This window comes from Lytechinus pictus, chromosome 2, assembly GCF_037042905.1.
Source record: "Lytechinus pictus isolate F3 Inbred chromosome 2, Lp3.0, whole genome shotgun sequence".
Taxonomy (NCBI): Eukaryota; Metazoa; Echinodermata; class Echinoidea; order Temnopleuroida; family Toxopneustidae; genus Lytechinus; species Lytechinus pictus.
The window spans coordinates 14,701,937-14,723,006 of record NC_087246.1 but is presented as its reverse complement, the minus strand read 5'-3'; the positions used below and the strand labels follow the sequence as shown (position 1 = coordinate 14,723,006).

The 21,070-nt window shown below is 35.3% G+C and overlaps 1 protein-coding gene across 3 annotated transcripts; it reads right to left on the bottom strand.

The window, feature by feature from the left end:
* Nucleotides 1-331: 331 nt before the first annotated feature.
* Nucleotides 332-20,931, bottom strand: LOC129254756 (elongation factor Tu, mitochondrial-like). 3 transcript variants are annotated; one of them, XR_010295874.1, is made up of 12 exons: nt 20,856-20,929; nt 16,552-16,598; nt 15,978-16,143; nt 13,007-13,173; nt 6,683-6,787; nt 6,087-6,248; nt 5,107-5,239; nt 4,653-4,757; nt 3,698-3,849; nt 3,199-3,334; nt 2,257-2,492; nt 332-1,535 (listed from the first exon to the last, which is right to left on the bottom strand). XR_010295874.1 is itself a non-coding variant. In XM_054893271.2 (11 exons), the coding sequence occupies exons 1-11, from the start codon at nt 20,899-20,901 to the stop codon at nt 2,350-2,352; spliced, it is 1,362 nt and encodes a 453-aa protein (XP_054749246.2). In that variant the 5' UTR covers nt 20,902-20,931; the 3' UTR covers nt 332-2,349. The 3 variants fall into 3 exon arrangements, 2 of the variants coding, with proteins under 2 accessions (XP_054749246.2, XP_063966518.1); XM_054893271.2 differs by having other exon boundaries at nt 332-2,492; nt 20,856-20,931; XM_064110448.1 differs by lacking the exon at nt 20,856-20,929 and adding an exon at nt 17,637-18,059 and having other exon boundaries at nt 332-2,492.
* Nucleotides 20,932-21,070: the final 139 nt, after the last annotated feature.

The following is a 21,070-nucleotide window of genomic DNA, read 5'->3' as shown; positions in this document are numbered from 1 at the left end:
TGACTGACTCCAAACAGTTACCAATTCATGTCAAATTGGTGTATGGATTACGAAGTATCTTCATGAAAGTGCTGAAATGTACAGGTAGAAAATTATGTCACACTTTGGGACTTCCTCTATACAATGTTGAATCCAAAGCTTCCCTTTCCATTCTACCCCCCCTCCCCCCCTCCTTCATCTACCTCCCTTGAAATTTTGTTTTTTTTCTTTCTATATCTTTCTCATTTTTTCCCCATCTAGTACATGACTGTTATAATCTGGTAACAACCTGATCAGAACTCACCTTGTTCCAACCTCACTACAGGAATAATGAACCCTGACTCTGTTCATCTACATTTAATGGCTTTATTTTTCATACGAAAAGTGAAATAGAATTATTGTGTATAATCACATATGAATATACAATATCACGTGACTGGATATAAGTTTGTCTGTGTAAGATTCTCAATGCTTCATGGTAAACAAATAATCATTCACGGAAAAGCGCTTGCTGAAGACAGATCCATCTGCGAACATGAATTGTTTCATTTGAATGTTGCAATAAACACAAGATAAGGATTTTGCAATACAAAGCGATCCAAAACATTTTCCATATCAGCATGACATTCATGAAGATTACAAAATGTATCTCACATACGAAGAGCGTTAGTGCCATAAGGTACTTCAACCATTTTCTAAAGTAAAAAAAAGTTAGAGGTTGTACCTTCTGGAACCACAGTTTTCACTCATCAAGGGAGCACAGCATGAAGTGACTTGTCAGTGTTATTATTGAAAGTTTCAAATGCAAGGATCTCAGTAATGCGTAAAACACAAAAACTATTATTATCGGTCAAAATTACTGACGAACGGCTTTATGAAATGCTCCCCTCGTCACAAATAATGTATATTACACAGGATAGGGAACAATGCGGGTTTCAGGATAAAAAAAAAGAAGCTTTTTAGCTTTGCATGGTCCTGTGACATTTTGTTGACACACTTAAATGGATAGATGTGCTGTAAACTTTTCGACTCCATGTAAATGTACACATGAATGTGACAAAGCATTGTCTGATGCTCATTTAAATAGACCATGTTCATGTTTTGTATGAGACATTTTTTATTTTTCAAATCTTCAAAGACAGTCCTTTAATATACATGTATTTTCAATTGGATATGGTTACATCCATTAATGAAATCATGAATATGAAAATATCAAGCACTTACACATTCTGAAACTAGCTTTGGTGAAAAGGGGGAAACACATATCAGGGTACATGTATATTTATAATATGTATATCATACATAACATCCAGGATTCAATACAATGAAAAGCCCTCTTTTTTTCCTGCCAATCATAATACTTTTGCCAACCAGAGATTAAGTTAATTTTCTCATGAAAAAGCAAGAAAGGGTAGAAAAGAATAGAGTTGTACAAACCCATTTTCAACTTCATATTGTCAAATAAATAAACATTTTTTTCTTGATTCTATGGTCAATTAACCTTGTTGAAAAAACATTTCCTATTATATCATATTCAATTACTAACTGTTGGTTCTCTAGAACAAAAATATTTGGGAAAGTTTGACAGCACAGTTTTCGGAGTTGACACCAATACAGAGCAGTTTATGCATTAGAGTGAATTATCAATCTGTGTATCTGCAGCAGAATGTTGGCATCAATTTGCACTACCCACTATACCACCAGCAGGATAGATAACCCAGCACTTACCATGATACTTTGGACAACACAATTTCAGGTTCAGCTTTGATGTTATAGCCATACCCCACCAAATCTGCAAAGGGATTTTCAGTCTACGATATTCATCCTTTTCAAATTGGTAATGTGTAGATAACTTGCCCTGTGTGCATGGGGACACTGGGTAGACTCTAAAATCACTTCCATTTTGTCTTTGGGGGTAAAAGTGAAAATCAAAAGCAGAAAAGATAGCTTGATCAACTCCCAGATCAATATGTCCCACTCAATCCCTTTATGAGTTAAGCTCATGCACACACCTACAGTGGGCAGATGAAATGATTTTAACTTTGTTTTGGAACTTCGAACTGTTAAATTGTGCAATAACATCACTGGTATAGATCAATATCAGTAAAGCAGGTAGCATGAGTTTTACACCCATCTCAGTATAGATCAAAACATCCAGCAGAATTCCACAAGGATTAACTCACTTATCTCGAGCCATCAAACTTTCAGATATCAAAAACTGCATCATACTTGGGTAACCCAAAGATCCCCATTTCTCAAATGTCTTTTGTTCTTAACCTATGCATATCAAACTTGTCCTACATGAAATTATTTCATAGGTCATGGTAGATTTGACTTGCACATGCAAGGTGGACTGTTATTTGGTGATGATTAGACTTCGGTCTCAACGTTAGGGAGGATTTTGGTGATGACTCCCGTGCCAAGCGTGATGCGTCCGTCTCGTAACGTAAAGCGTTGACCGACCTCTGACACCATAGGCTTCTTGAGGCCGATCTCCAAAGAGGTATCCTCTCCTACAAGGTATAAATGAGGTAATGTAATGAATGGGTGGAAATTGGAGAAAGAAACATAGAGAGGAGAAATAGAAAAATATAAGAACAAGAGAGGATGGGGAATACAGGAATAAAAAGGGAAAGAATTAAGACAGTGAAAGGGTTAGAAAAAGAGATAGAGAAATGGGAAAGGGGGGTAGAGACCACACAATGTAGAGGCAGATACATGGAAAACATTCAAAGAGAATGTCAATATAAAATTCAAATATATATATCATATCAATCTAAACGTTCCACAATATGCCTCGTGTATTCAATGTGGTATTATGCAGCGTTTTAAGAACAGGGCGGTATTTCAGGAAGCATCTTGTCAGAGGTTTTTCTGACAAATTTGCTCTAAGCCAATCACATGCAAGGATTTCAATAGCTTATAACAATCATCATTGAAAAACATAAACAAATATCTTCCTGAGATGCTCCCCTAGAATGGTACAATTAGCAGCCATAATTTCCGTAGTATTGGAGCGTCTCGGCAAAGGAATATCAATTTAATTGTCAGTGAAGTGAATGGCAGTTTGCCAGAGAGAACTACCTACATGATGGAGTACCTTGGACAGCAATGTAGGGCAATTTTCACTAACAAATTTTCCCATAGCCTATGAGATGAAAGGATTTCAGTGATTTATAAAAATGTTTCACGAAGCATGAACAAGGTAGGACCACTCACCAGGCATGACCATCTCCTTGCCCTCTGGTAGAGTTATCCTAGCTGCAGCATCCCATGTATAGGAATACATAACGGGTGTGAAATTGCTTGTGAATGGCTTGTGTCTTCCTCCTTCATCTTTACTTAGAATGTAAACCTGCGAAATAAAGAATATGTGTCAATGGTGTTAGAATGTGTACGATATAAAATTAATAATAGTAATAAATAATAAACTAATGAGTTTGAATTTATTTGTATCATTGGAATGTATTATATCTGCGATATATGTATTGTGGTTACAGCTACATAATTTGCCTTTTTGCGTTAAACCAATCTTGGGACATTATTTCACCAATTTAGTTATCCTTCATCTTTATCAATTACTAAATTCAAAATGGTAGAGAGGTGCGATAAAGAAGTTTGCTGTGAATAAAGAAAGACAGACTTATCGTTGAAAGAGAATGTCTTCTCTATTACTACGCACTGGGCAGTTTGTGGATTTTTGAATGTATCAACTAACCTGTGCAGTAAATCTATTATGAGGAGATAATGCCCCTGGTTTGCACATGACCATACCCCTCCTGATCTCGTCTCGTTTCACGTTCCTGACTAGAGCCCCCATCTGGTCTCCAGCTTCACCCTGGTCTAATGTCTTATGAAACATCTCAAGACCTACATCACAGAGAGAATAACAAATAAAATATGATCAATTTTTTAAAATAAATCTTTATACATGTATGTATAATAACCAAGCCAGAATCTCATACAGTTAATGGTAATGATTCTCAGGATTTGCTTCGGTGCCATGCATCTGTTTAAAAACATCAAAAGCACAGACTCCATCAATGAAGTTAGTACTTGAAGTTACAATGAAATTTGATTTCATGAGAAAGTGTTTACATTACATCTACATCTTCGCATCTACATTAAACAAGCTTCGAGTTTCACAGGAAAGTGATCACTTTGCACAAGATATAAATGCAAAAATCAGCATAGTTCAACAATCAAATTTTATGCTATAGATCATTGCCAAAGGATTGCAGGGGTGAGGGGGGGGGGGGTTTGACAATTGCTTGTGAGCATTATTATTTGTTTGGATGGAATTGCTAGATATTCAGACCATTTCTTGGGAAAGTGACCTTCATTCTAGGTCATCTGTGTAAAGTATTTTATATCCCTCAAACACTTCATGACAGGTTGCAGAGTGTCAGCAAAGTTTGCCCAATTATTTTACAAGACATTCTTGGAACATCTCTGTTGTTTGCATTAAAGTGGCATGTTCTTTGGCTATTTTATCTGGCCATAGTTCAGCCACAGCTAAACATTTGCACATATTAGGTGAGAATGTCACACTCAGAAAGGTTTATGACACCCTTGGTTAAAAATACTCCTACCATGGACAGAAATTTGCATTTTTTAATCTTGAGCAAACTAATTCATGTATTATATATCCAAAGGATGTATGATATAATTACCTGTTACAACTGATTTGACTCTAGCATTGTGACCAACGAATTCTACTTCTTCACTCTTCTTGATAACGCCCCTCTCAACACGACCAGATACAACAGTACCACGACCTGTGAAAGGTAGAATAATTAATACTTTTACATCATCAGCTATTCTTTTTTTTTAAAATCCCCACCACCATCACAATCATTTTCATGATTATCATTCCCATCAATATTGACAATATCATCTTCACTATCACCACCTTTAGTCAGTGTTCCATCATCATATCACTTCAAATCATCATCATCATCATCATCGCTGTTGTAATCGTTGTCACCATCATGACCAGCTCCAGCATTTCCCTTATCACCAACACCATTACTGACTCATTAAAAATATCCTACTCCTCAACACTCCATCACCACCAGCAACATCATTGTCATTATCATGAACATTACATATCTTCATGAGCATCACCTGGAATAGAATAGACTGCTTCAACAGGCATCATGAATGGTTTTTCTAGTTCTCTGAGAGGTAGTGGAATCCAGCTATCCACAGCTTCCATTAACTTCTTGATGGATTCTTTCCCAAGCTCTGGGTTCTTATCCTAAAAGATTATAAATTATTGCATTAAGTCCAATTGCTTCAACTTGGCATTGTCATCACAAAAATACAAAAATGGGAGACTGTCAATTTATCTTAATTTGGGGATAGGGGAATCCACCCTCTAGATGTCGGCTATTATCTGTTTGCACATCAAATTATTTTATTAATCAGGTATTCAATAATGGTACTCTACACATTAAAATCAGACCTTCTACATCAATTACCAATTGTAGTTCAAATTTGGGGTCTTGGTTTTTAATTTCTTCTGAATTTCATTTTTGTATACTTTCTTAGATATTAATTTTTTACTTCTATGTTTTTTTTTGTCTTGTAAGAAGTCTGTCAATAACATTATTTTAATCATAAAGAGCAGGAATTTAATAAGTAAAAAGTACAGACAATCACAAATAAAATTTGTTAAGAAACAACTTGAAAAAAAATGATGGATTCCATTCTCTATTAAGGATTCAACTATTGAAAACAATGCACAAGACTATGAAAATGAGTTAAAAATACTCTATTGTTTTTTTTTTTCAACATCACTGTTTAATCTACTAGGAGTGCAAAACATGAACATGCATGTATAACAATATATTTTTCCTTTAAAAGTGCATATGCTCTATAATTGGTTTATCAATACACAAAAAAAAATCCTGCAAAAGTCAATAACTCCCATGAGGGAGATTCAAATGACTGTTGAGAACCAAACCAATTTCCACTGGCCATACGTTAATCCTAAGTTCAGGTTTTAATGCCACAAGGACACCTTAAATTTGGGATACAACTTTTTGAAAGCATAAAACCTATAAACAATTAACAGCTTTTCATCGTTTCCAACATTTCCATACCTCTAGTACATTAAGAGCTGAGCCGATGACGATGGGTGTTTCCTCTCCATCATACCCAAACTCACTCAAAACATCCCTCATCTCAAGCTCCACAAGCTCCAACATCTCATTGTCTACAACATCAGCCTTGTTGATATAAACAACTATTTTATCAACACCAATCTGTACAAAAAGACAAAAGATTGAAATTTTTTTTTACTTAACTTGATGATCTACACAGAAAAGGGATTCAATGCTTTTGTAGCGACTTCATTCTTTTTTTCAATCTCTAAATTATGAATGTCTGTTCGGTGCAGAATTAAATTCAATTTGTTGATGCTCTGTGTATTGCAAAAGATATGGTTATATAGGTAACCCAGGCTGAAAATTACATCAAAATCAGATGAAAATAAAAGAAAATTGTATAAAATGTCAAAGTTTTGCATTATTAAGGTAAAACAAATTTTGTGTATGTCCTCATAAACAGGCAGTGAGCAAGCTAATGCTTTTACATCAGCAGTTTTCCTTTTTTCTCATTTAATTGCATGAAATTTTTTAATTAATCTTTAATATTCTGCCAATGAGATGATGATTTTCAAGAATTTTAAATACTACACCTGTTTGGCAAGAAGGAGATGTTCTCTTGTCTGAGGCATCTGGCCATCAGTTGCTGCAACAACCAATATAGCACCTTCCATCTGGGCAGCTCCAGTAATCATATTCTGAAAGCATATGAGATTCAAACTAAAAATTAAACTGCACAAAGTTAATGAAAGTCACACGAACAAACTATGTTTTGACGATCTTGTATCCTTTCTCTCTTCACAATAAATTGTCTCTCAAAATAAATCTCTCCCTCTATTAATTCCCTGTTTCCTTTCAATTATTTTTGCCATTTCTTCTGGCACTTCAGCATTTATTCATCCCCTTAGAACGGAAATGTATTCATAATCATCATCATCATCATTATTGTTGCTGTTATCACACATATATATATATATATTTTTTTTTTTGGGGGGGGGAGGTATTTGGTCAACAAAGATGTCATCAGTTTAATAATCAATTGCAAATTCATATGAACAAATCTGACTGGTAAGTGTTCAGTGCTTTTGAACAAAATGCGCAGGCAAAAATAATATTGACATGCCATAGCAGGTTTTGTGCGCAATTACTACTTCTGCGAAACTGAGCCCCCAGCTCTGTAAACACAAAGCATAGCGATTAATAATAGCTGGTTTCAATGACTGATATGTGTAATAATAATAATGATATGCCATTCATTTACATCAAATATATCACGCACCATTTAATCTCTATGCGCTTCCAAAGGGACTTTAATAAGATATTATAACCGTGGCCTTGATTGATCTGCGCATGTCCGTGAAAGCGTCACGACGTTGAATCGGATATCTCCCGGAATTTCGAGCTAATTTTGTGGATTTAATCGCAATTTGGATATTTTAATTGAGTTTTGTGGTTTTGAGATACTCTTGGAAATAGCATAACAACTTGGAGCTGAAGGATATTTTGATTTTCTAGCGAGAAACAATGTATTCTGACATGGCAACTCCCAATTCTGCCACGTTTACATCACCACATGGACCTAAACCCGTATTTATACAGGCACGGGACGTACCAAGGACAGATACACACATTACAGGTGAGGAGTTGTATCTAGCATTATCTCGGTCAATTGACCATCATTTTATAACGGGGGTACAACGCATCGGTAACCTGTGGAGAATTTATGTAAACAGTCATGAAACGAGAGTGAGCCTCATATCAAGTGGATTAGTGATAAGAAACACCACAATCCCAGTGTATGATACAAACCCCTATACCAAGGCCAATAATGAGAACTTGACTCGTGCACTGATAAAGGACATTCCTCTATCAGTAGGAGATGAACTTATCAAATCAACACTACAAAACATGAAATGTCAAATAAGAGGTGAAATAATTCGTCAAAAACTGAGAGTGAATGGTAAACTGATCGACTGTCTGAATGGGGACCGAGTGTGTTTCATAGACCCACCCTCCCAACCCCTTCCCAGATCTATCGTGGTTGCTAACTTATTTCGAGCCAGAGTTTTCCATATTGGACAACCTGATAGAGTGTCAATTTGCTCAAGATGCCTCGAAAACGGGCACCATTCGTCACAATGCACCAACAGCGTGAAATGTAGAAACTGTAAACAGACCGGCCACGTAAGCAGCACTTGCACAGCAAACGTAAACACAGCCACACCCAGCGAGTTACGTAACACCACAGCTGATCGTGAACCCCGTGAGAACGCCATGAAAGCCGGACCCACATCACGTGATCAAGCCGCGACAGCCAATGGGGCTCGCCCGAAGGAGAGAATGCATACGCCACAGAGGCATACACAACAAGCTGACGCACCGTCACCTTCTCGCAAACAACGTCAACCACACATCACGGGCTTTCTTCGTACACACACACCGTCACAGTCCGATGAGCAATACAACACAACAGACGTAGCAAATGAATGCGACTCAGGAGACGAGACATCGAGCGAGGCAGACCAGTTTCAATCGCCTTTCTCACCTGAAACCCCGACACCGAAAAAATCCAACAAAAAACCTCCGAAGCGGAAAAGAAAAGAAAGATCAAACACAGGAAGATAAATTCACGGAAACGAATGAAAGAACGCCGGAAAACTCAACCCTACTAACATGGCTATTAACTCAAAAGTTCTACATTTGATTTATATCAATGTGAGAGGAATACGAAATAAAAAGAAACGAGAAAAAATATTCAAATGGTTAGATTTTCAAAAATACGATATCGTTTTGATGCAAGAAACTTTTATAACCAAAGACCTTGAACCAATATTAAATATAGAAAGAAAATGTTCATTATTTTTTAACAACGGTACCAACCATTCAAAAGGTGTTTTAATTGGAATAAAGGATGGTTTACCTACAGATATCATAGAATGTATTAGACAACCAGGTGGTCATGTAATTGGTATTCGATTATCTTACAGCAATAAGTTTTATTTTATTGTAAATGTTTATGCTCCTACAAAATCATCGGAAAAGTCTAATTTTTTCAGAGGTTTACTATCATGGCTGAAAGCACACGTACATAAAGATGATTTGCTATTATTGGGTGGAGACTGGAATTCAGTTCAAAGTTCGTGTATGGACACCCAAGGAATAAGTTATGCATATAAACCTAATGACTTGTTACAAAATATATGTAAAAAGTTGAATTTAGTAGACATCTGGAGAAAATGTCACCCTTCACTCAAACAATTTACTTGGCGGCAATACTTACTTGGTTATTACTCCCGATTAGACTATTGGTTGATATCATATAATTTATGTTCATTTGTACATTCCGCAGATATAAGACCCATTCTGAAATGTGATCACAACGCTATGTCTTTAAAACTTACAATTTCATCTTCAGTCAAGGGTAAAGGTATATGGAAATTTAATAACTCACTTCTTAGAGACGACATATTTAAAGAAACAATCAGAAATATCATAAAGAAAGTAAAACTAGAATATAAAAACTATAATGATCAAATGTTATGGGATTTATGCAAGATTAAGATCAAAGAATATTCAATAAAATACTCAAAGACAATACAGAAGGACAGAAACCAAATATATCATACCTTGCAAAGTAAACTTGAAACCCTTTCGAAAGCAAATGATAGTCACCCGAGTGACAATAATCTCACTGAACTTAACGATGTTACTAAGCAGATTGATAAATTAATTGAAGATAAATGTAAAGGTGCCTTTGTGAGATCCCGTGAAAAATGGATGGAAGAAGGCGAAAAATCATCAAAATATTTTCTCAACTTGGAAAAAAGAAACGGGATAAAAAAACATCTAGATTTTTTGAAACGGGATAAAGATGTCATTTTTGATGAAGAAGCCATTTTAAAAGAAATCTATGAATACTACCAAAATCTATATTCAAACAAAAATAATGTTCTTGTAACAGAAATATATGATTATTTGAATGTTGTTGAGTTTACTACCTTGTCGGAAGAAGAAGCTGACCTTTGCGAAGGTTTACTTACAGAATCCGAGTGTTACAAAGCATTGAAGTCAATGAAAGGTAACAAGACTCCAGGTAGTGATGGACTATCAGCAGAGTTTTATCAATGTTTTTGGCAAGATATAAAATATATGGTTATCAATAGTTTGAACGAAGGCTACAGAAAGAATAAATTGTCAGAATCTCAAAAGCAAGGTATTTTAATATTGTTACATAAAAAAGGTGACAGAGGTTTACTTGACAATTGGCGTCCTATATCACTTCTAAACATCGACTACAAAATTGCAGCCAAAGTCATTTGTTCACGTCTTCAACGTGTTATCGATAAAATCATTTCTAAGGATCAAACTGGTTATCTAAAATTGCGTTCAGCTTCAGAAAATGTTCGTTTAGTTGAAGATGTAATTGATCTTTGTTCGCACCTAAATCTTCCAGGTTATTTCATTTTTTTAGATTTCAAAAAAGCTTTTGATAATGTTAACCATCAATTTTTATTTCAGTTATTACATAAATTGAAATTCAAGGACTCACTTATTAATTGGATTAAAGTTTTGTATAATGATGCTTCCGGAAGAGTGATTAATAACGGTTGGATGTCACAAAATTTCAAAATAGAACAAGGTGTAAGACAAGGCTGCCCACTCTCAGCCTTACTGTTTTTATTAATTGCTGATGTTATGACAAGGAAAATAAAACAAAACGATAATATTGAAGGAATCATTATTCCAGGAGAAAATGGAACCCAGTGTTCAGAAAAAGAAATCAAAATATCACAGCTTGCTGATGATGCAGTAATTTTTGTGAGTTCTGTTAATTCTGGTAATATTGCGATAGAAGATATAAGGCAATTTGGAGAAATTGCAGGCCCTAAACTTAATATAACAAAAACTCATGCAATGTCCATCTTCCCTCAAGATGAAACCTTAAGAGATATACAATGGACAAATGATCCAGTGAAATACCTTGGTATTTTTGTAGGTACAGATAAACGTAAAAAAGAAAGAATGAATTGGGATACAAAACTAGTTAAAATTCAATCTATAATGAACATCTGGAAAATGAGAAATTTAACTATATATGGCAAAATAGTAATACTTAAATCTTTGATAATATCACAAATTGTTTACCCTGCAACTGTAATACACGTGCCAAACAACCTGGCACGTGAATTAGAGAAAATGATGTATATATTTATTTGGGGCTCGAAAAAAGAAAAGATAAAACGAAATGTTTGTATTAATTCATTCAATAAAGGAGGATTAGAGATGATAGACTTAAATTCAAAATTATCTTCATTAAAACTTTCATGGATTTCAAAATATTTAAAATATGATGATCAACCATGGATGTACTTGTTCAAATTTTGGACAGCAAAGATAGGACCGATGCCCTTGTGTCTCTGTTTCAATTGTTCGAAAAAAGATATGTCAATTGTATGTATGAAAAAGCAAATTCCATCCTTTTATACAGATCTATTATGCTCTTGGTATGACATACGATTTACTGAATATCACAATATCAATAGTATAAAACACGAAATTTTATGGTATAACAGTCATATAAAATTTGAAAGAAACCTTTTATATTTCAACAGATGGTCCGACCACAATATCTTTTATGTTCACCAATTATTACGTAATCATGCCTGGAAACCTTCCGAAGAAATTTTTGAAATAGTAGCATGTAAATCACTTTTAGTCGAGTTTGAATATTCAAAGCTAAAAAGAGCTGTCCCAGCTGAATGGACTGACAAATGTGACACCTTATCTTCAAAGCTTCCAGAAGATCTTTTTGAAATTAGTGGAGGAGATATTGTAAACTTAAAGAACATGAAATCAAAAGATTTTTATGTTTTACTTGTAACCAAAAAAAAGTCAGATCCACACATTATACAATACTGGCAATCTAAATTAGAATTACCAGTAAACTTTGATTGGCAAAATGTTTTTAATTTCAAACTAAAGTATTTAAAGTATAACAAGATTCGACAATACAACTTGAAAATGCTTCACAATTTATTACCCTTTAAATTCAATTTATGTCGTTGGAAATTAGCTAATGACACATCTTGTATGTTCTGTGAAGCAGAAGAAACTTTTGTTCATATTATGTTAGAATGTAATCCTGTTGCCAATTTTTGGATAAAGATAAAGAATTCTCTGCAATTTATGTTTACAATTGCAATTCCTATTAACGAAACGACGTTGTTCATTGGATACAAAATTCACGATCGCAAGTTTACGTTGGTTAACTTGTTTATGATATTTGCACAGTATGCAATATACAAATCTTATGTCATGTATAAGATGCAAGGAAGAGCTTTTAATATATATTCAATTTGGTATGAGTTCAAGAAAGAGATACTTTTTTATGTAAAATGGCGATTTAAATCCAATGTTCATTTAATTCAAATGTTCAAAGAGCTTTAACCCTATAGAGAAATTTCATCTTTATCACATTTTAGATTAAATTGTTGATGTCTATAACATGTTTATATGTAACTTGTTTTGTAACTCTACACGCACTGTGCCTCGAAAGAAATTGTTAAAATGAGAAAGGAATATGAAGAATAAAGTACCTCTGAACGAGGAAAAGAAAAAAAAAAGAAAAAAAATAACCGTGGCCTTGGCCCAGCATAGACATTTCAAGGAATAAATTCTGCCTAACGCCCATAAACCTCACCTCGGGTGAGTGCAGAACAATGTGGCTTCATATCTTGCTGAAGGAAATTATGCCATGGCTGGGATTCGAACTCAGGACCCTCTCTTTTTTTATAAGTCAGGAGACCAATCTACTAGGGTACAACACTCCACATATATCAATATTAGCAATCAATCATGAATATCGCCTGGATGATCAATCACTAAGTATATTGAAAAACAGCTTGCCCTTGACATACCTTGATGTAATCTGCATGCCCCGGACAATCAGTGTGAGCGTAATGCCTGCCCTCTGTTTCATATTCTATGTGAGCTGCATTGATTGTGATACCTCTCTTCTTCTCCTCTGGTGCTTTGTCGATCTCATCATACTTGTGGAATTCAGACTTGCCTTCCTCAGCAAGAACTATTCAAATTATGGGGGAGTAAGGTCAGAGTTAGAATTGAACTTCTCTAATTGAGCATGAACATACAATAAAGGAGAAGAAATACAGTTGCCAGCAAGTTTTTAATCATGTTCTCCTTGAGTTAAAAACAATGAAGGAGATAACTTAGCGGATAAATGAAATAAAATGAATAACACTATGAAATACACATAACCATGTGATTATCTATAATCAACATACAACCTTGAGGAAATTACACAAATAATAAGATAAACAAGACAAAAGATTTTTTTTTAATACATGCATACCTAGATTGCATTATTACAACATACACAAATATAAGGTACAGCAGGGTGCGACATAAGCGCTTGCCCGATTGCCCGGGGCAAGTAAAAGTTAGAGTCGGGCAAGTGTTTTGAAGTAAAAACAAAAACTGCTTGCCCGAATCGGGCAAGCTAAATTCTCACTGTGAAATGAAATTTTACAAAGTTTTCCCATATTTCACAAGAAAAAATACAGAAAAGATAGAGAAAAAACAAAGTTAACAACTTCGCTCAATTCATATTGCAAGCCGATTTGCGCTATTTTCTTAGATCTACACACAAAGACACACACAAAGTCAACATAGAAACATGTACTAGCTGGTGCACGTGGCCGGGCCTTCCTCCTGTGTGTGGCAGGCATGAAGGCAGGCCGTGCACACCTGCACTCCGGACCTGTACATCCCCGATCAATCAGAGTGAACAATCTCACATGAAAAATAGTTTCTCCACCAAAATAATCACAAATCGGCAGGATTTTTTTTATAATTAGATATATGGATTTTCAGATTACTGATTTGGTGATGTGATCGGAGGAGCAAGTAATCGAGTTTTCATAACTAGTTGTTTCAGCTTTCGTTTAAAGTCTTGTGATTAGTGCAAACTTGTAGCTGCGTGTGTGTGATGCCTTGATGATTCATCTAATTTTTTTAGTTTGACATTGCAGGCCTGGACATTGTCTTGCTTTGAAATATATTATTTATTCTAAAACATTTAATTTTCTAACAATTTTTAAGATATATTGAAAAAAAAACCAAATATCAGTAAGATATTTGTTAAATAGATGATTGGATTTTTTTGTTTGATCTTTGAACTTTCTTCCTCTTTACTTCCTTCCTCTCTGTATTTTTTCTTTTCTATCCTTTCTTCAATCCTTCCTGCTGGCCTTTTTTGTTCCATCTTTCTTCATTTTCACTCTTTCCTAGCTTTTTTTTCCTGATCCTTTCTCTCTCTCTCTGTTCATTTTTCTTAATTTCCTTCTTTATTTCCTTCTTCTTTCTTTCCTGAAAATATTCTTTGCTCCCTCCTTCTTTTTCTGTCATTCCTTCTTCCATTCTCTATTCGCTTCATTCTTTTTTCCTTTTCTTTTCCCTTATTCTTTCCTTCCTGATTTTTCTCTGATTTTTTTCTGTCCATTTCTTCTTTCTTCTATCCTTCCTGAACTCCTTTTTTATTCCATCTATCTTTATTTCCTATAATTTCCTAGCTTTCCTTCCTTTCTTTAAGTCTGTGTCCATTTGTTTTCTTCATTCTTTTTTTCTAATGCCCCTCATTGGTTTTTCTTTCTTTCCTTCTTTTTCTTACTCTCCTTTTTTAAATTTCCTTCATCCTTTCTTTCCTTTTTAATTTTGTTCTCTCTTTCCTTCTAATTTTTCTTCCAGTATTTTCTTTCTTTTTCCCCCTTCTCTCTTCCCTTCATTCTTTCCTTCCTCTATTTCATTCGTTATTTTCTTCTTTCCTTCTTTCTTTTCCCTTCTTATTTCTTTCCTTCAATGCTATTTCCTTCCTCCCTTCATGTTTTTTTTAATTCTTTCTTCCAAGAAATGAAGAAAACCTTTTTTTCTTCATTCTTTCATCCTCCTTTTTTTTCTTAACTTTCTTTTTTTCCCCCTTTTTCACACATTAATTAATCTTCCATTTCTTTTCCTTTCTTGTTTTTTCTAAAGTATACATGTATCTAAAAGGATAAAGGATTTTTTCTTTCCTTTCTTGTTTTTTTTCTATATCTAAAAGAATAAAGGATTTTTTCCTTTCTTGTTTTTTTTCTTTATCTAAAAGAATACAGAATTTTTTCTTTCCTTTATTCTTTCTTTCATCCTCATTTTATTATTTCTTTCATCCTCATTTTATTCTTTCTTTTCATTTTTTCTTGTTTCTTTCATTTTCTTTACTTCATTTTTCCTTCTTTCTTCTTCATTCTCCTTTCTTTCCTTTTTTCTCTCTCCTTCGTTCTTTCTCTCTCTCTTTCTTTCATTCGTTCTTTCCTTCTTTCTTCCTTCTTTAGTTATTTTCAGTGATTCCCTTTTTTATTTTGTGCCTTGGTCATATGCAAAAGTACATGAAAAAATAGGATAGAGGAAATAAATAAAATGGCATATTGACACTAATTTCAGTCATGGCAGGCAAGATAAAATCATTTTGAAAAAACCCCAAATATTACAAATACAAGGTACGCAGGCCAGTTCATGTTTAAATGAGAGGAAAAAGCAATGGTATATAAAACCGCACTACTTTCTTTTGAAGCAGTAAAACATTTTGAAAGATTTTTTCGGGCAAGTGAAATATATTTTCGGGCAAGTATTTTCCAACTATTTAGGAATTCACTTGCCCGATCGGGCAAGTGCTTCAAAAAAGTTATGTAGCACCCTGTACAGTATTTCAAAAAACTAACAAAAAACAACTAAGAGTATTTGTATGCTTCCATAAATGAGTAAATAACATGAAAGGAGAAATTCAAGCATAGTTATTCTTAGAAGTTACAGGTAAACAAGGTGAACCCCTACCTTTGGTGATGGCCGCTGTGAGGGTGGTCTTGCCATGGTCAACATGACCAATGGTTCCTATGTTTACATGCGGCTTTCCTCTCTCAAAGGAGCGTTTGGCTTCAGCTGCTAGCAAGGGAGCAAATGTTCTGATCAGACGAGCATTGCTCTGCAAAGCCTGACATTGCTGGACAGAAAATACAGAGAGAAAAGTGTATGTTTAAAACTTGGGATACACCGTAACAGATTCATAGAGGGCATTCCTAGGTTAGATGGGCGTTTCTGTGTTTCATATAATAATTCTTCGAGACTGACTAACGTTGAGTTGTATTGTCAACCTCCTCATTCTTCTTGCCCATTGTATGCATTATTTCCTTCTACCTTCAATAATTGAAAATGTAATTCAGTCCATAAGACGTGTCTTGCCCCTAAAATCTTGGAAGGGCTGAATCAATTACTCCCCAAATCCTTTGTCAATGTTTGTCAATACAGCACACCCTTTTCAAATAAACTGTAGTCATTAACTTGTAACAGTAAGTTTTAATGAATTAATGTCATAATGTTAACCAATAAATAATCTTAATTATATTCTCACCTTCAAGGAAGCTGACTTGAAAGCTTGAGCAAGTAAACTGCGCATATCTGTAAAAAAAAAAAAAAAAACGAACGGAAAAAGAAGACAGAAATTCATGTATCTCACAATATTTTCAAACCATTTCCTGCCATTAAACCAAAATACCTCACATCATTTCATGACAATACCAACTCGTGCCAATTCTTACATAATATAGTGCACAGGCATTATGTATAAAGGGGGAGGGGGGGTTAATTACAAAAGTGATTTTTTTTTTTCTTCTGATTTCGGATCCAGCTTTCGGCAAAAAGAGGGCAATAAAGTATACAAATTCACATTTTCCCAACACAGAGTTACATTTAACTAAGGACTTAAGTTTGTAACAATCATATTTATTCTTGGATAAGGTAGCTCATAAACCTAGTAAATAACTAATGCGAGTGCAAGCTAAAATTTATTCAGACCTAAAAATTGAAAATTCTGAGCAATTTTTGTAATCATGATCAAGGGGCGTATATATTTAAGTAAATAATGTGTTACACAGTTACATGTTACACTTTAAGGGCGCTAGTGCACCTTCGCACCCAGCGAGACTAACAATCTAATTTCACCTAAATTTTTGTCTGAATTTATTGCCAGATATCTTCTTTTTCTAACTGATACTTAACCTGAATTTCAGCCACAATACATCAAGCATCAGGAACAGCTGTAATTCAGCTTCAATCTTGATGTCATCATTCAAATTCTCGGTCAGACATCACTTCGTGTGACTTCGCTGTAGTTTTGATGTAATGTAGTTAATCTAAATATAGATCTGCCCGGAGCAGCTCGCCCATGCGTTCTCCACACGGTTGCATGATTTTGGTCACCAACTTAAGTCCATACCAAAAACAAAACTATGGCAAAGCCAAGGCCAAGCGAAGTAGACGTATCATCTGACTCTGAATAAGAAACGTTGATGTCAAGATTGAAGCCAAAATACAGTAGTTTCAGAAGCTTGATGTCAGTAGAGGCGCCGGTCAGAAAATTGGGATCGTCCCAGTTTACAGGGACTGTCTCATTTTTAAGGATTTATCTAAACAAGAAATCTAGGAAAGTTCATTCACCTGTCATTGTCAAGTGCCGACATCAATTGAGTGCGCTAGTCAATGCAAGCATATCAGGTTTCATAACAAGATTATTGGAAGACGGCAATTCGTGAAAAATAGACAGCGAACTGGAGGGAATTGGGCTTAAATTGAGGTCACTGAATCTCTTTTTAACATGCTATAAAGACCCTGTAATTGTCGTCTGTGTCCTGCAGGAGTAAGTGAAAAAAACCTGTCCCCATAAACAAGGACAATCTCAATTTATCAAGACATAGACCCATTACATCTAGAAATCGGTGGCCCAGGGCCAGCCAAAGTCCACTTGCAACTTTGACGAGAATTAAGTGGATTAGCTTCGCAAAAGGACCTCGTCTGTAAATGTGCCTGTTTACATCACAGCATTTTTCCTCCCTTCTCCATATCACAGACGGACAGGTCGAGCTACAGAAATGAAAGAGTGGGAATTGGGACCGAATATAATTTTTTTTATAACATATTTTTATCAAATTATTGTCTTCTCTCAAATCAAATATAAGTCTCCTAAGCAAATTATACAATCACTTGTCTAGCTTTTTGGATGTATTGTAAGTTGGTGATCATTGTACAGAAGTAAATTTTATGCCTTTAATGCAATATCATCTTATTCACGATATTTTGCATTCCACTCTCTATACTTCTCTTTCCTCTTCTTCTCCTTTTTTTCTTCTTTTCCTTTTTTTTTCCTTATTCTCCTCCTTTCTCCTCCTTTCTCTTCTTCTTCTCCATTTTTTCTTCTTCTTTTTCTTCTCCTTCTTCCTCTCCTTCTTCCCTTTCTGCTTCTTCTCTTTCTTCCTTTTCTCCTTTTTCTTCTCATTCCTTTTATTCTCCTTCCTTTTCTTCTCCTTTTTCTTTTTCTCCTGCTACTTCTGCTTCTCCTCTCCCTTCCATTTTTCTTCTTCTCTTCGCTCATCACACTTTTCCTTCTCCTTTACCTGGAAATGTGCGTGCTACGGTGTAATCTGCGACAGCTGGCGAACGGACCAAGGCGGGTTCGAGGTAGGTTTGTGTTTACATCTGCGAATCGGTGGACCCGTGGACCAAGACCTGCCCAAGGTGGTCTCGGGTAGGTTCGCTAAAAGGTGGCCAAAGGTTGGTTTGGGTAGTCAACAACGAAAAAATACACGGTGGCAATGGACGATTCGCCCCCTAAACCTCTGAAATCGCCACAGTAAAAATCAGAGAGGGTGAATAGAAACTGAAAAATTGCCCACGTCATAAACCCTATAAAAAGTGTAAGTGAAAACTCTATTCTAGCGACAAACTCCGAAACTAGAAACTTCCATCAACAAAAGAATAAAAAATTCTGTGACTCAAATTGCAAGCCAGTTCATTTGCATTATTTTGTTTGATTCACAAACAGTCAGCTAAGCCACAAGCTGCTAGCAGTTACAGCATCTCTAAACTTGGGCACAAAAGTTTAGCTCTGTTATTACCTCTCACAAAATTACCATTTCATACCTAAGAAATGCTCTTCTAATGTCTATTATTTCCAAAAAATTGGTGTAACTCTGTTATTTGCAAGCAGCAAAAGGAAATATCACTTCTGTTGTAGCTAAAAAAAGATTGAGGTTTCTATATCTGTATCAGCACATTGGCGAGAGTACATTACAGTCCCACATGAATTCTTAACTATATCTTTTTGAGCCAAAACGTAACTGATAATTTGTTTTTCTTTCTTTCTTTCAATCCTTTTTTTCTTTCCATTTTCTTTTCTACATTCTTTATAATTTACCTTCTTTCCTTCATTCTTAATTTTCTTCCTTTCTTCCCCTCTATTTCCTCTCCTACTTCCTTCTTTTCAATATTTTTTTTTCTTTCCTGCATTCATTCATTCTTTCTTTCCTTTTATTCTTTCATCCTTCCTCTCTTTTTTTTCATCTTACTCCCACACTTTCCTTCATTCTTTTTTTAGTTTCTTTCTATCTTTCAGCTTTGTCTCATAATTTTTCCCTTCATTCTTTCCTTACTCTTTTTCTTTCTTTTTTGTACTTGTCTTTCTCTCATACTTTGCTTCATTCTTTCTTTCATTCTTTCTCTTTCTTCTTCCTAGACCTAGTACACTGGGTGATTTCAAGCTCGGTGTTCGTGTTGAGAGCGTAAAAAGGCCGCTGAACCGAGCTCCAACACCGAGCTGGGTTCAGAGGAATGATGATACCGATTGCGTTATCGATAGCACATGACGTCACGCCTCTGCGCCGCGCTGCTAAATCATCTCAACTTCACACGAGAAGTCTCGACGACGAAAATGAAATCGGAGAGAAATGCATTAAATTCTCATCGTACAGAATACCAATGTTTTAATTAATTCAAGAATTTGAAAGAGTGAACATTGTTCTTCATCAAAATATATACAGCTCAAATGATTTGTACTCATCTTAAATTAAAAGCTAATTTTACGGGGATATTCATCGTGTTCGCCGCCTGTTCATGAGCTTGAGATTGCCTAGGCTACACCAACACCAACACCGAACTTGAAATCATGATTTTCCCAATCCCTGGGGCCGGGGTTGGTGTTGGTGAATGGGGAAATTGCACGTACTGACGTAGATCGTCAACACCATCCGCCGTGCTGGGTTCAGCAGACGACATTCAACACCAGCATTCAACACGAACTGCCGGAAATACGTCATAAAGTAAACTCATATTTTCTGAGGTCAATCCCAACACCAGCCTGATTTCAAGTACGATGTTGTGGCTGGTGTTGGTGTTGTCACAACACCAACACCGTCACCAGATTTCAACACCGTACTTGAAATCACCCACTCATTCTTTTATTTTTAATTTTATTCCATTTAAAAAAAAAAATCCTTCATTCCTTCCACCCCCTAGATCTAACTAGAATTTGGCAATAAATTCAGTCAAAAAATTGAGGTGAAATTAGCTAGCTAACATCGCCAGGTGCGAAAGTGCACTAGCGCCGACAACTTTAAGAGTCAACGAAAACGCCCAGAGTAACGGCGCTGATCGCGAGCTCCACCGGGGAGGAGCGCGGCGCGGCCGCCTGAGAAGTTCCTCTCGACTGTCCTGATCTGCTCGATCTTCCTTCATTCATTCCTCAACTTCCTAAGCCTGCGAAAAATACATGTATTCATTATTTACATTATATTTTGACAATTTTAATTCATTATACAGTCCATTATACACATGTAATCATCTTAAAGTTTGTGGATTTATAAACTTAAGATTTCAAAGCCTTACTTGATGAATTTTTGCCGCACGTTTTCAGTGTGAACAGCGCTGCCATGTTTTTACGTAAATTGCCTTATTCAAGCTCGTGCGTCATCACGCGAATCATAATTTTTTTTTTTTTCAATTTTAGAATAAATAAAAAATTTATTCATTAAAATAAAATAATTTGGATTATAATGATTTTATACTTAATTTTATTTTATTAAAAATTAGATAAAAGTAAA

Excerpts from the sequence above, each read along its gene's own strand:
- LOC129254756 (XM_054893271.2), bottom strand. The coding sequence starts at position 20,901 with ATGGCAGCGCTGTTCACACTGAAAACGTGCGGCAAAAATTCATCAA. Across the intron at positions 16,144-16,551 it reads TCAAGTCAGCTTCCTTGAAG|CAATGTCAGGCTTTGCAGAG; the intron begins GTGAGAATATAA and ends TTTTCTGTCCAG. Across the intron at positions 13,174-15,977 it reads CACAGCGGCCATCACCAAAG|TTCTTGCTGAGGAAGGCAAG; the intron begins GTAGGGGTTCAC and ends TAATTTGAATAG.